General features: G+C 39.1%; 1 protein-coding gene and 2 non-coding genes across 4 annotated transcripts in view; all 3 read left to right on the plus strand.

Annotated features, from left to right (window-relative positions):
- Positions 1–3555: 3555 nt before the first annotated feature.
- On the plus strand, positions 3556–3627 carry Trnac-gca (transfer RNA cysteine (anticodon GCA)). Its single transcript has one exon. It is a non-coding gene; the product is annotated as a tRNA-Cys (tRNA).
- Positions 3628–3912: 285 nt separating this feature from the next.
- Trnac-gca (transfer RNA cysteine (anticodon GCA)) lies at positions 3913–3984 on the plus strand. The gene has a single exon. It is a non-coding gene; the product is annotated as a tRNA-Cys (tRNA).
- Positions 3985–7382: 3398 nt separating this feature from the next.
- Positions 7383–14121, plus strand: part of LOC143286165 (translin-associated factor X-interacting protein 1-like) — a 30045-nt gene continuing 23306 nt past the window's right edge. Inside the window, exons 1-6 of one of the 2 annotated variants that reach the window (XM_076593774.1) lie at positions 7383–7526; positions 8240–8338; positions 10039–10294; positions 10608–10742; positions 12328–12397; positions 13753–13838. In XM_076593774.1, coding sequence (XP_076449889.1) covers positions 7480–7526; positions 8240–8338; positions 10039–10294; positions 10608–10742; positions 12328–12397; positions 13753–13838 — 693 coding nt within the window. In that variant the 5' untranslated portion in view covers positions 7383–7479. Of the gene's footprint in view, positions 7527–8239; positions 8348–10038; positions 10295–10607; positions 10743–12327; positions 12398–13752; positions 13839–14121 lie in introns of those variants that run through there. The other variant, XM_076593773.1, reaches the window with a different exon arrangement.

The following is a 14121-nucleotide window of genomic DNA, read 5'->3' on the forward strand; positions in this document are numbered from 1 at the left end:
AAATTACTCTGTAATTAATGCTAGGGGACTTAATTTATCACAAGTGAGTCTTGAAGGCCTTGCCTCTCTTGTTGTTGATTATTTACACACACACACACACACACACACTGACATTGTTGGACCTCAATATATTATCACCAACCAGTAAAGTTTACCCCCACACCTCTCCCCCTAAGTCCCCCATTCTTTGGCCAAGCCGCCGCACTATGCTTTGATCCCGCTGCCTGAAACAAAGTTCCAACCTTTTATGGGCCACTTTTATGGCCCCATCTTAAATTGGAGCGCCCCACCCCAGATGCGAAGGTGCCGACGAGGAGACGTCACACATAAGACAAAGATCTACTACATTTAAGAACATACACAAACGGACCATTTGACGCCTCCCCCATCATAATCTCACTTCCCATCTCTCCCACTCACCACTACTCCCCCACCCCCTATATCTCCTCACTCTTTCTGTCCTTTTCCACCCCTACATCATCCCTGTCCCACTCACCATACACTCCCCACCTTGTCCAACTCTCCTCCACCCCTATATCATCCCTGTCCTACTCTCCCTCCCATGGTTTACCTTCCATCTGACCTATTTATCCACACACACACACACACACACACACACACAAAACAAAACATAATGAAGAAAGACCACACATTTTCCTCCAAAGAACGGAGGAGTAGAATTATAGGGTGTGATCCCCGCATAGATCGCCATAATTCAGAACTAAATTTTGCCAATATTTTCCTGCTACAATGCCACCCAACCAAACTAAAATACTTGTAATGTCCTGGTGTATCCACTTTAAAGCAAATTTTAACATATTTCCTTCTTGGATTTCTTTTATCTTCCCCACCTTTACTGCTTTATCAATATTAAAGCTCTATATTTAATCCATATAATGTTCTTGCATAATTTTATTTGGCATGATTACCATATTTTGTCGGATTTTCGCCCCTTTTATCGAAAAAAAAATCTTGCATAATTACCTTATTTATAAAATTATATGAGACGTTACATGACAAAAAGATAAGGTGTGATGCATCAATAAAGTTACTCAATTGCTCTAAGCGTGTATACTGATTAGCAAACAATGCTTTTGCATTGTGTTAAACTGCATGTAAAGCGGAGAAATCAAAGGATTATGTCGTTATGAACCCCACCCTACCCCACCCCCCCAAACAACTAATGATTTGGTCGGAAATTACTGCCCTTTGCCTAACAGAGGGATTCATTCCCCTTACTGCCAATATTCGACAACTGACTGAGTTTTTTCTGTCTCTCTCCACACCACCCTCCTGTCTCTGTCTACAAACATAGGAACATAGGCAAAGGGTGAGAATAGGACAAGGGGGAGATGGTGGAGGGTAGGAGGGAGAATAGGGCATACCTGGTGAGGGAGTGATGTAAATAGATTTTTATTTATTTGCTCATGTGTGCACGTCTTTTTAACTTACTGTTTATTAGAGATAACACATTCTATATATATATATAGTTCACACTCTCTTCGTGTCCTGGCTCCTTGCAGAAAGCACTGAGGTAAATACCAAGACCGCCGGTAAACTATAAAGATATGAACAACAGCAGGCTCTTGTCTTTAAAACTTGTATTCTGAAAAAGCAGCAAATTTTCGCTGGAAAAACAGCTCAGTCTTCAAGCAAAGGTACAGAAGTGAAAGCTTTACAGGCTGGTTAATAAATAGCAACCTGTGAGTAAAAGTCAGGTATATATATATATATATATATATATATATATGTGTGTGTGTGTGTGTGTGTGTGAGTGAGTGAGTGTGTGCCAGTGTAGTCTTCTTCTTCCTCGTTCGCCTCCCATTAGATGAGCAGCCTGGTGTGAGTCCTCGATGAAGGCTGCCGTCCGTCGCAGTTCCTCCAGGGTGCCGTACAGTTTGGCTTTCACTGCTGTCGGTGTTGGCCAGTACTTCCTCTTATGATGCTGCATGCGTCCTACAGTCTTGAAGGATGTGGTTGGATGTCATTGGTCCTTCACCACAAGGGCACTCTCCACTCTGTCCAATGCCAAATTTTGTGTGCATGTGGTGGAGCAGGCGGTTGTGTCCAGTCCTCAGGCGGAAGATCTTGACCTGTTCCCGTCGTTCCAGTGTGTAGTAAGGAACCCATTCACACCGTGTGGAGTGAGGAAATTCAGAGTTCAGCACCTTTTTGCAAGGACACAACACAATGCGATAATACGGCCAGAAACATTGAAACTAACCGATTCTGCCTTGTTTGACCTTTACCCTTTGTTTACCGTTGGTAAGTAACAATCCTTGACCTGTGTCAAAACCTTTAGCAGATTGATCAGTAAGATCATGAGATTGACCCCTCTCTCTGCAAAAACTGAGTGGTCGGTGCTGGTGAGTGTCAATTTCTCATGTTGAGTCCCTAATGTTTTGTTAATTAAGGCTTTTATATCCCCCTTTTTTCTGTGAATGTTTTGTGGGAGACAAATCATTTTGCCGATATTACAGCTTTAAAAATTAAATGTTATAGATCTGGGTTTGTTTTCTTTTTAAATTGTAAAGCATGTTGAGCCTGCTACAAAAAGTGGGGAATCATACTATGTATGCTATCATAGTACCACAATTAGTTGTTTTACATATTGATCTTAAGATTACGCCCTATCACATACCAATGTTCACACACTCACCCCCCCCCCCCAGATTAAATATGTCTGTTGGTTCGATTTAACGCATTTTGATAAGTCCTACAAAATTCACATTTCGTCAGTTTAAAAAAAAAATTTTATTATTTTTTTATGGAATTCTTTACATCAAGATTGCCGGTGATTAAATTTTTAACTGGCTTCAGAAACCAGTCACACAAAAGTCTCATCCGAAAGACTAGCAATATTCTTTCTACAGAATATTAGCCAGGACAGCCTTACTCTTCACTTTTGTGGATCATCCCCCTTTTCTTTCAATACATTACTTGGTGGCATATTCAAACATATAAATTTTATGTATAAAATCCTCTTACGATATAAAAATAGCTACACTTATTAAAAATTCACACTTAAACCTACAGTACAATATTTGTTGTTGAATAAAATTACTTGCTTTGACAACGTCTCTTGTAAAACAGATAAAAGAAACAAAAATATAACCTAAATTATCTCCCTTAAAAACAACAATCGCAATCACAACGCTGCCAACGATTTCTGGTTGTGAATGTTTTTTCATCTCAGTGTTAAAAGAAAGTTGGTGCAGCTTGCAAACTATCTGTCCTGTCTTAGACTTAAGATTCATATGACTATATGGTCTGATGTAAATGTTTGTGCTCAGCGTGAACATCATGTTTGAAACATTTCAACTTTACACATTTAAGTGAGAGGGATGGTAAATTAATAACATTGCATTTGGATGGAGTAAAACATACAGTGGTGACTCTTCTTTATTTATTTATTTATTTATTTTAAGCGTTACTGAGAGTGAGAGTGATACAAATCCAATGCAAACCCTTGTGACGGAACATTCACAAGATTGGGTAGTGCACGAAGCTCGGCGTAGATAACATGACCTGTAAGTTTCACCATGGGAAACAGTAGGGGATATAGCTCAGTGGTAGAGCATTCGACTGCAGATCGAGAGGTCCCCGGTTCGAACCCGGGTGTCCCCTCTTTGTTTTTGTTTTTTTGTTTTCATGTAAACGGTTTTTGTTAGTTTTATATCACGGTGCGAGTCAGACACGCAGAAAAATATGAGAAAATAATATCACTCTCTGAAAGACTGAAAATAAAGAATGGGTACAGTGCTCTTGAGCAACAGTTCGTCAAGTTAAGTTCTTCAGTCATAACTGACACGGTGAGTATGGTATGGGGTGGAAATGGATATATGAAACTTATACATTTTGCACAGGTACTCGAAGCTATAAGATAATAAATCTTTGCATGTAACAGTAGGTGGGGATATAGCTCAGTGGTAGAGCATTCGACTGCAGATCGAGAGGTCCCCGGTTCGAACCCGGGTGTCCCCTTTTTTTTTAAATTATATTTTTTAATTAATTAATTAATTTTCTATATTTATTGTTAATTTGTACATATTCATTTTACATACTGAACACCACCACCTCTCAAACTAGTAGAAAAACACGCCAGCAAACAAAATCACTACATTACAAAATGATCAGCCACAATTCGTGTCTTTGATCGAAGAATCAACTGAGTCAATGTCTGTCGCACTGCCGCATTGATTCAAGCTCACGAGACGTGTAGACTCGCACACAAAGCTCGCAATCGGACTTCACCCCAATCCAGGGATAAACAACAACTTTTATCTTCAGTTAAGATTTCAACAATGTTTTCACACTTTACCCGGCGAACTCGGAAAAATCAGTTGTTTTTGTGGCCGTCTCATTCGGACTGTACAACAGAAAATTCTTTGTTGGGCATCTCTGTCGGACATACTGAATAGCTCGGTCCAAAATCAGGCGCTGAGCCGGATCCTGTAACATCCTTTGAACCCAACTAAAGTTATCAGATCATTAAGAATGTTATAAAAGCTGAGTTAAGTTGTACTGAGAATAATACTTTACTTCATCGGTTTTGATAAAAGGTGTCAAACGTTTCAAACCATAGGTCTGTCTTCAGTTCGGGACTGTGTTAGTAGGAAATAACAGTGCCGGGAGGTAAAGGTAAACTGAGCTTACTCGGCTGAGAAGATTGTGAGTATCAGAATGACTCGCGATATCAGCAACAAACATGCAGTTGTCACGTCAGTTCCATAAGAGATCGGACAAATAACCGCCACCCCGAACCCAGCACTAACACGGCCCTGACGCCACAAACACAGACTATAACAGAATAAGAGTTCAACATATATTTATTCCGTACTCAGTGACATGGAGCAGACATACACAGATTTGTAAACAGCACTGGGGGCAAGATACCAAAGCGTTGATATCTCTCGCTACCTCCCTCATACGTTCACGCTTGCCTTACGCTCAAGAAGTATTTTTCAGTGTTCCACTGCATTTGCTAAAGAAGCTGCAAAGCATTGATTGTAAGGCTTATAAACTCGCTCTAGCTGAGGTGTGCCCATTCTTACATCAAATTTAGGGACTTACAGAGAAGCAGGTGTTTTATTTCTTGATGAACAAAGGAAAGCTTCCGTCAGCCGCGAAATTCGTTATCAAATCTTTCGCATATGAAACATTTTCAAAAGAAGAAGCTAATTTGAGTTCACAAAAAGATTTTGCTAAAAGAGCTAAGACGATACAGTCTATGACACCCATTAATACATTTGCATCAGATATCATTAGTGCTACGGAATCAAATTTGCAAAAGTACCTACTTTTTCACCAGTCCCTGAATGGGAGCAGTGTAAAACTACCTTTGACATGGATTATACAGATTTATCCAAGAACCAGTCACCATTTTTGCTAAAACCTGAAGTGCTCTCACACATAGAAAATGAATACTCAAATTATCTAAAAATATACACAGACGAATCTGTTCTAGAAGATGGTAATTCAGGAGCGGCTTTTGTAATTCCTTCATTTAGAATAGAAAAAAATATGCTATATTCGTAGACAATATTCCATTTTCACAGCTGAACTTATAGCCATACTTATGGTCTTAAATTATATTTCAGACATTCCGAAAACTGTAAGTGAAATTTTATTATGTGTAGACTCAAAGTCAGTATTACAAGCTATAGAATCTCCAAATTCAAAGAACTGAGCGAATTGAGATGACAATGGAAATAAAACATATTATTCACCAACTGACAAAACAGGGCGTTAAAATAACTTTCTGTTGGGTACCTTCGCACTGTGGAATATCTTCAAATGAGTGGGTAGACCAAGCAGCTAGAAGAGCAGCACGTAATTTCGAAGGCGCAATACAACTTGACATCCAGTTAGATCTACATGAATGCATTAGCTGTATAGAAAATGTATCTAGAAATCGATTGAAGAAGTTACTTATAGATTCAAATAATCAATATTACCAATGTTGTGTAAACACAAAGAATGCAGCTAATCCCAAACATTTTCTAAATTCGACACCAGCAACACATCATGTTCAAGACAAATTACAAGTCTGATGAATAGACTTCGTTTAAATGCCTTTCGTACAAAATTTTCTAAAAATATAAAATGTATATGCGGTAAGCAAATAACTGTAAGCCATCTACTCATTCATTGTCCGAGCATAAGACAGTTACTTCCAAAAGATATAGTTGATGACTTTTCTTCCAATATTTCATTAGCCACTGAAAAGATTTTGAATGATTATTCATTGCTTAGAATGTTTTCAGAAATTTTAAACTCCAGTCCAGTTGGTATCCTCCTTTGATGTATTATATTTAATACTGTTATTTATATCTACATTGTTGTACGTTAATACTTGTTGATATGCATATACATATTCTCCATCCCATGACAAATCATTCAATACACACCACAACCTCTTTAGACTTTTTCTTATAATATACTTTTGCTCTGATGCATAACATGAACTTTTTTATTATTATTTTTTTTACACTAATATTCACATGCATTCCCTTTCCTTTATAAACTACTTTACTCCTTTCCGTCTAAAAACACTTATAGTGAATAGACTGACGTTAAACTGAAGAAAACACACACACACACACACACACACACACACACACTGGCACGACCGGCACACACACACACACACACACACACACACACACACACACACACACACACACACTTATACAAGCACACACACACATACGCCTCCCCACGCCCCTCAACCCCCCCTGCCCCTTCCACCCACCGGCACACTGACAGTACAACTGAATATTCTATAGCCGATTTTTTGCACAGGCAGCTGCACGTTCCATATTCCGTCTTGCTCCCACCGGCAATACAGACGTGCATACACACGCACCTCATCCTAAACACACACACACACTCACACACACACACATACACGCGCGTGCGCGCGCGCGCACTTTAAAAAAATGCACTGAGTCGTTCTTTAAGTCAAACTATCCATTTACTTCATTAAAAAATATATGTATATTCATATACTTTGTTTTCCTTTTTTTTTTTCTCGAGGCCTGACTAAACGCGTTGGGTTACGCTGCTGGTCAGGCATCTGCTTGGCAGATGTGGTGTATCGTATGGATTTGTCCGAACTGAACGCACTGACGCAACTGATATTGATACTTATGATATAGAGGTGTTGCCTCCCTTGGAAATATGTCGAGTGGCTATTACGACATAATATCGAAATATCACAATGTCTAAAATTCTTGTAATCAGTATAGATACAATGCTGATATGTGTAAAATTTAAGTTTCAATTAAAAATTAATGAGTTTGTAGTTACTAATGTTTCTGAAAGAGTTTGCGGTCATTTAATGTCGTAACGTCTGTTTTCTTAGTTGCTAAGTGCTGACAAAATGGCGTCGTGCTTGAAGCAACAATCGTGAACTGAGCGCTCCAGTGTGGATTTGTTCTCATTATCCATCTTTGCGCACACACGGCATCATTCATAATGGCTGAGGGGAAATTTGCGGTTGCCAAACTTCCTCCTTTGTCTGGGTAAATATGTTATCCGATTTATTTTATCTGGATTAATTGTGTGCTTTAACTCATCACTGACACTTATGACATCAAAATTAATAATGATGACAACAACAAAAACAACAAGAATAATGCGAATGATAATGATAATAATGCGGACAATATATTATTATTAGGGAAAAAAGAAGAAAGAATGGTAATAATGACGAAATAATCATTATGAATATCACCATCATTACTATATATTAATATTATAAAGAATATTAATGAACAATTCATGGTAGCAATTTAGGTTTGTATTTTATCATCCTGAGATATATCAACACGAGATTGCAGATGATTGTTTTGTATTAACGGGTGCATTGTGAGGTTTTTTTTTGTTTTCGTTTTTTTGTTATTGTTTATTTGTGTGTGTGTGTGTGTGTGTGTGTGTGTGTGTGTGTGTGTGTGTGAGAGAGAGAGAGAGAGAGAGAGAGAGAGAGAGAGAGAGATTTTCACCATAACCCTCTGAACTTCTTTATAATCATGTCAGTTTGTGCACCTTTTTTCTTCTTCTTCCAGTATTCACCAATTTACACAGTTTTAAAAGAGAATGTTCATGGTTAAAAAAAGGGATTCAGTTATTCATCTGTTTTTGTTTCTGCCACTGCTTTGTTAATTATGTTAGCTGGTTTAGTGTTTATTATTTACAAACAGAAGTAAGTACCTATGATGGTTTTCTGTTCTGACAGGCCCAAAACAAATGCTATCTATGACAGAGGCAAATTGGAGTCCTTCAGTGGTCAGCCTTACCGTCTGCATGGCAACATGTACAATTTACCTCCCCCAAAACTCTGCGGGTAAGTCTTCACGCACTGCTTTATTTGATTAAACAACAGCAACAACAAAATATATATTATGCAGTTAAAACCTTAAGAAGATAGGAGTTGAACCCTACAGAATAATATTCATTTTTCATTGTCAGTGTGCACCATGTTGTTCTCTCTCTCTCTCTCTCTCTGTGTCTGTCTCTCTCTGTTTCTGTTTGTCTGTCTGTCTCTCTATCTATCTATCTGTCTGTCTATCTAAATATCTCTATTTGATTGTTCTCTAAAGTGTGATGCAGAACATTTGGCAAAGTGTAATTTTGTAAGCCAGTGGAAGTGGTTGAAAATGTTCTCCTCTTGTGTCATTAGATATGTAGTAATTGTTTGGATACAAGAGTTTTCAATGATATGATCAACAGAGCTCACAATTTATGTTCTTAAAGATAAGTAAAGTGCAAGAAAATGAGTTTCAGTTTCAGTTTCAGTAGCTCAAGGAGGCGTCACTACGTTCGGACAGATCCATATACGCTACACCACATCTGCCAAGCAGATGCCTGACCAGCAGCGTAACCCAACGCGCTTAGTCAGGCCTTGAGAAAAAAAAGGTGAATAAATAATAGATAAGCTTACATAAATAAATAAATAGATAAATAAATAAATAATAATTATAATATAAAAAAGGTAGTAGTAGTAATAATAATTAAAAAAAAAAAAAAAAAAAAAAAAAGACAACAATGATGATAAATAAGCAAATAAATGTAAAACATGAAGACACACATTCACACATACACCCACACATGCACAACAGATATGCACCAAACATGCAGTTTCACAGATATGAAAGCACAGTCAAATACATATAAACGTACATGAGCTCCAACACACACACCACACACATTACACTGCACCTCCTCTACCCCCCTCCTCCACACACTCACTTCTTGTCTACGTATCGCAGCTTCCACCACACACACACACACACACACACACACACACACACACACATACACACACAGAGATGAACACTTACTTGTACAAGTACACACACATACGCCCATATCTCCCACCCCCAACCCCACACACATGAAAATGAGAATTGGTACAAATAAAAAAAAACAGGGAACCCAAAACATCTTAACACAATACATTATATAGAAAGGTACACACAAACACACACACACACACACAAGCACACAAGCACACACACACATATACACATGCACACGCACATGCACACACAATTATGCACACAGACACACACATGTTCACTTGCATACACACACACACATCCACCCCCACCCCCATATTGCACACACACATTTTCTCTCTCTCTCTCTCTCTCTCTCTCTCTCTCTCTCTCACACACACACACACACACACACAAACACACGCATAAATCCACACATGCATACATACACATTCCAGGCTTCTACAATTTTTTCCCCCTTTTTAACACCTTGGTCATGTGTGTGTGTGTGTGTGTGTGTGTGTGTGTGTGTGTGTGTGTTTGAAGAGACAGAGAGAGAGAGAGAGAGAGAGAGAGAGAGAGAGAGAGAGAGAGTGGGAGAAATACTAGTCTTGACAAGCAACGACTGCAACAAAAACAACTTTAATGGGCTACTTCCACTCATACTGATTCATGCTGCTGCTACTCATTCTGCTATGCTGCTGCTGCTGCTGCTACATCTAGTATTATAAAATAAGAGTCAAACCACTTATTACTTCACTGTGCAGCCGTTCGTTGACACCAAAGCTGGGGAGATTGACACGTGGCCGGCTCATGCAAGCGGTTTGGCTCTCACCTCCTCAGCAGCCATGTTGTCCAAGAGCAAATCACTGGTGTTGGTGAGTGAGGACGAGGGGGGAAAATCCCCAATCGTCCCCAAGCCTCGGTTCCTGGAGCAGTTGGAGAACTTCTTGCAGAAGGAGTTGCGTGCTCTCGGGGTTATGGAGGTGACGCCCAGCGATTTGAGGTTGCAGGTGTGTGTGTGTGTGTGTGTGTGTGTGATGTGTGGTTCTGAATGAGTGTGTGTGTGTATGATGTGTGGTTCTGAATGTGTGTGTGTGTGTGTGATGTGTGGTTCTGAATGTGTGTGTGTGTGTGTGTGGCTCTGAGCATGTGTGTGTGTGTGTGTGTGTGTGTGTGTGTGTGTGTGTGTGGCTCTGAGCATGTGTGTGTGTGTGTGTGTGTGTGTGTGTGTCCCTACTGACACACCTAAAATGCCTGTCCAAAGTGCTTACCGTTGCTTTTTATGTGAATTAATTGTTGAGCTATGGTACTCTGTGATTCCAGGCCCACAGGGAAGTGTTTGAGTACCTGATTGAGGACTTCAAGACGTACAAACCTCTCCTGGCTGCCATCAAGAACGAATATGAGATGATGCTAGCATTTCAGAGACAACAGATCCGTCAGCTGGAGCCACTGAAGGTAGATAATATCGTCGAGAGTTTTGGTGACTGTAGGCATTTATTGAGAAAAAAAGGAGAAAAGATTATATAAGATAACATCAGTAGATATATTTCAGTTCCTTTCATTCTATTTTTGTTTGTTGGTTTCATTCTGATAAGATTTTAAATAATTGATTTCTGCAGAATATATATATATATATATATATATATATATATATATATGTGTGTGTGTGTGTGTGTGTGTGTGTGTGTGTGTGTGTGTGTAAAGAATACCTTTAAGGAAACATCAATAAATTAATGTCTCCTGTTCACTGGTAACTTTGTTTTTCCAGTTTTGACCATGTTAATGTATTTAAGGCTGACTGGCCTTATTACAATGTCTGAGTTGAAGAAATTTAACATGGAATAAGGACACAAGGACACAAATGGTTTAATTGTATAGGCCTTGACCCTTTACTAATGGAGTGCCACAAACAGAATGAATCAATAACTTAAACTCTGCTTCCTAATCTTCTTCTTCTGCGTTCACTCGTATGCACACGAGTGGGCTTTTACGTGTATGACCGTTTTCACCCCGCCATGTAGGCAGCCATACTCCGTTTTCGGGGGTGTGCATGCTGGGTATGTTCTTGTTTCCATAACCCACCGAACGCTGACATGGATTACAGGATCTTTAATGTGCGTATTTGATCTTCTGCTTGCGTACACACACGAAGGGGGCTCAGGCACTGGCAGGTCTGCACATATGTTGACCTGGGAGATCAGAAAAATCTCCACCCTTTACCCACCAGGCGCCGTCACCGTGATTCGAACCCGGGACCCTCAGATTGACAGTCCAACGCTTTAACCACTCGGCTATTGTGCCCGTCAAACTCTGCTTCCCAATGGCAAGAGCTTTATGTACAAAGTTAAAGCATGGAATAGACACTTTGAGAAAATGTTTAGATTACAGGGGCAGGGTATTTTTTGAATGACGGGGTTACCTAATGTGACTGTGTTACCAATAATAGATGAATTTATATTCTTTTATTATATGGATGTGCTGTCTTTTATTGTTCTCATTGTGTATTAACATGAATTCTTCTCAGTTTTGTAGTCAAGGTATGTGGATTGAATATCCCCATATTTCCATTCTTTAATATAGAAGTCTATGAATAGTTTCCATTAACAAATCATTTTATATTTTATCCTCTTTAAGTTTTTGGTTATATAGTAATGTGTTAATTATGTAAATGCTATGGTATGAATGAAAGAAGTTAAAAAAAAGAAAAAGAGAAATAAACCCAAACATTTTTTTTCTGTTTGATGAAAGAATAAGACAGCAAATATGAAGCATGTGTCTTTTTTCAGAGAAACATTAATCAGTGTATTTCTATATAGTATATATGCTTTCTGTATTGAGGATATGCATATACATATTTTTGTGTGTTTGCTGACAGTTGTGTGTGTGTGTGTGTGTGTGTGTGTGTGTGTGTGTGTGTGTGTGTGTGTGGTCTTCAGTTTCAAATAAAGTAAAAGAAATAAAAGTATGATTAGAAATAACAAATAAAGTGCAGGCTATACATATTGTTGACACACGATCGTGGTTGTGATGCTGTCCACAGCAAATGCTGGTGACGGTATCGGAACAGTGTGACCAGAAAATCATGGGGTTGAGAGACGAGGAAAGAAATGGTGAGACATAGTGTGTTGGACACTCGATCACACTCACACACACATACACACACACACACGCACGCACACACACACACACACACACACACACACACACACGTATGCACTTGCACTCACACTCACACTCACACACATACACACACACACATGCATACTCACACACACACACATACACACACACACACACACACACACATGTATTCACGCACAAACACACACATGCACACACACATGTGCACACACACACACACACATACATACACATGTGCAATTATACACAGCACACAAACATGCAATCATGCACAAACACTTACATGCACATACACAAGACACACATGCACTCACACACACACATGCACGTTCATGTATGCATGCACACACACGCACACACACATGCACATAATTATGCACACACAGACAGACACACATGCACATGCACACATGCAACATACACAAGCACACATGGAACATACACAAGCATACACACATGCAGAACACACACACACACACACACAAACACAAGCATATATGCATGCACAGACACATACATTTATGGACACACACACACACACACACACACACACACACACGCACACACATTGTTACCATGTTGTATCTCAGTAACATCCCTGGTCTGCTTAAAAATCCAAAATCACTATTTCTTCTTTTTTTTTCCATGCAATATTTAACATGCTTACTATTACAGTTGCTTGCATAAACTGTTGATACATCACGTTTCTTATGATAATGATATATTTTTATGAAAATAATATATAATATTTTTTAATAACAAAATATCTGATCAAAGTTGAATGCGAGAAGGTCAAAGTGAGTCATATAACACTGAGCTATTTGCGTGTGGGAACACATCTATCTGGATTGATTGTTGACCATTTTTGGTATGCCTGAGCCATGCTTTACAGAGATATCTGGCCTGACTTGACAATGAGTCCATGTGTGTCTTAGAGATGGTCAGCTTGAGTTGTCAGTGTGTCCAGGTGTGTTTTGTAGAAATGCGTGGTCTGAGTTGACAATGTGATCATGTGTGTGTTATAGAGACGGCCGGCTTGAGTTGATAATGTGTCCAGGTGTGTGACACAGAGATTCCTTGCATGAGTCGACAAAGTTTCCATGTGTGCGTCACAGATATGGTTGGTGTTTGTTAGCAGGATGTCCATGTGTATGTTACCGAGGTGACCAGCCAGAGTTGACAATGTGTGCATGTGCGTCTTACACAGAGGTGGCCGGCTTGAGTTAAAAGTGTGTCCATGTGTGTGTTACAGAGTTGGCTGGTCTAGAATGGACAGCATGTCCATGTGTATGTTTAAAATAATTTTTTTTTTTTTTTTTTACAGAAATCACTGAACTGAAGAATGAGAACCGAGGCCTGTATGCACGCATCTCCAACATGGTGAATGAACAGAAGGATTTGGAGGAACAGGTAGGCCAACTTGTTGACGGCATTAGCCTTTTTTTGTGTGTGTGTTCTTTTCTCTTTTGTTGAAGCTGTTATTGTTTTGCTGCTGACTCACTTGTGCAAACAATGAGTCTATGTTAGTATGTAGTTTGTTATTCTTCTAGCTGTTGTTGCGTTATTGTTGTTGTTTTGTTGTTCCTGTTCTTATTTTGTTGTTACTGTTGTTGTTTAATTTGCTGTTGTTTTTTTGCTGCTGTTGCCATTGTTATTTTTGTCATTCTGTATTACAGAATGTGTGTGTCCGTGT

This window comes from Babylonia areolata, chromosome 9, assembly GCF_041734735.1.
Source record: "Babylonia areolata isolate BAREFJ2019XMU chromosome 9, ASM4173473v1, whole genome shotgun sequence".
NCBI lineage: Eukaryota > Metazoa > Mollusca > Gastropoda > Neogastropoda > Buccinidae > Babylonia > Babylonia areolata.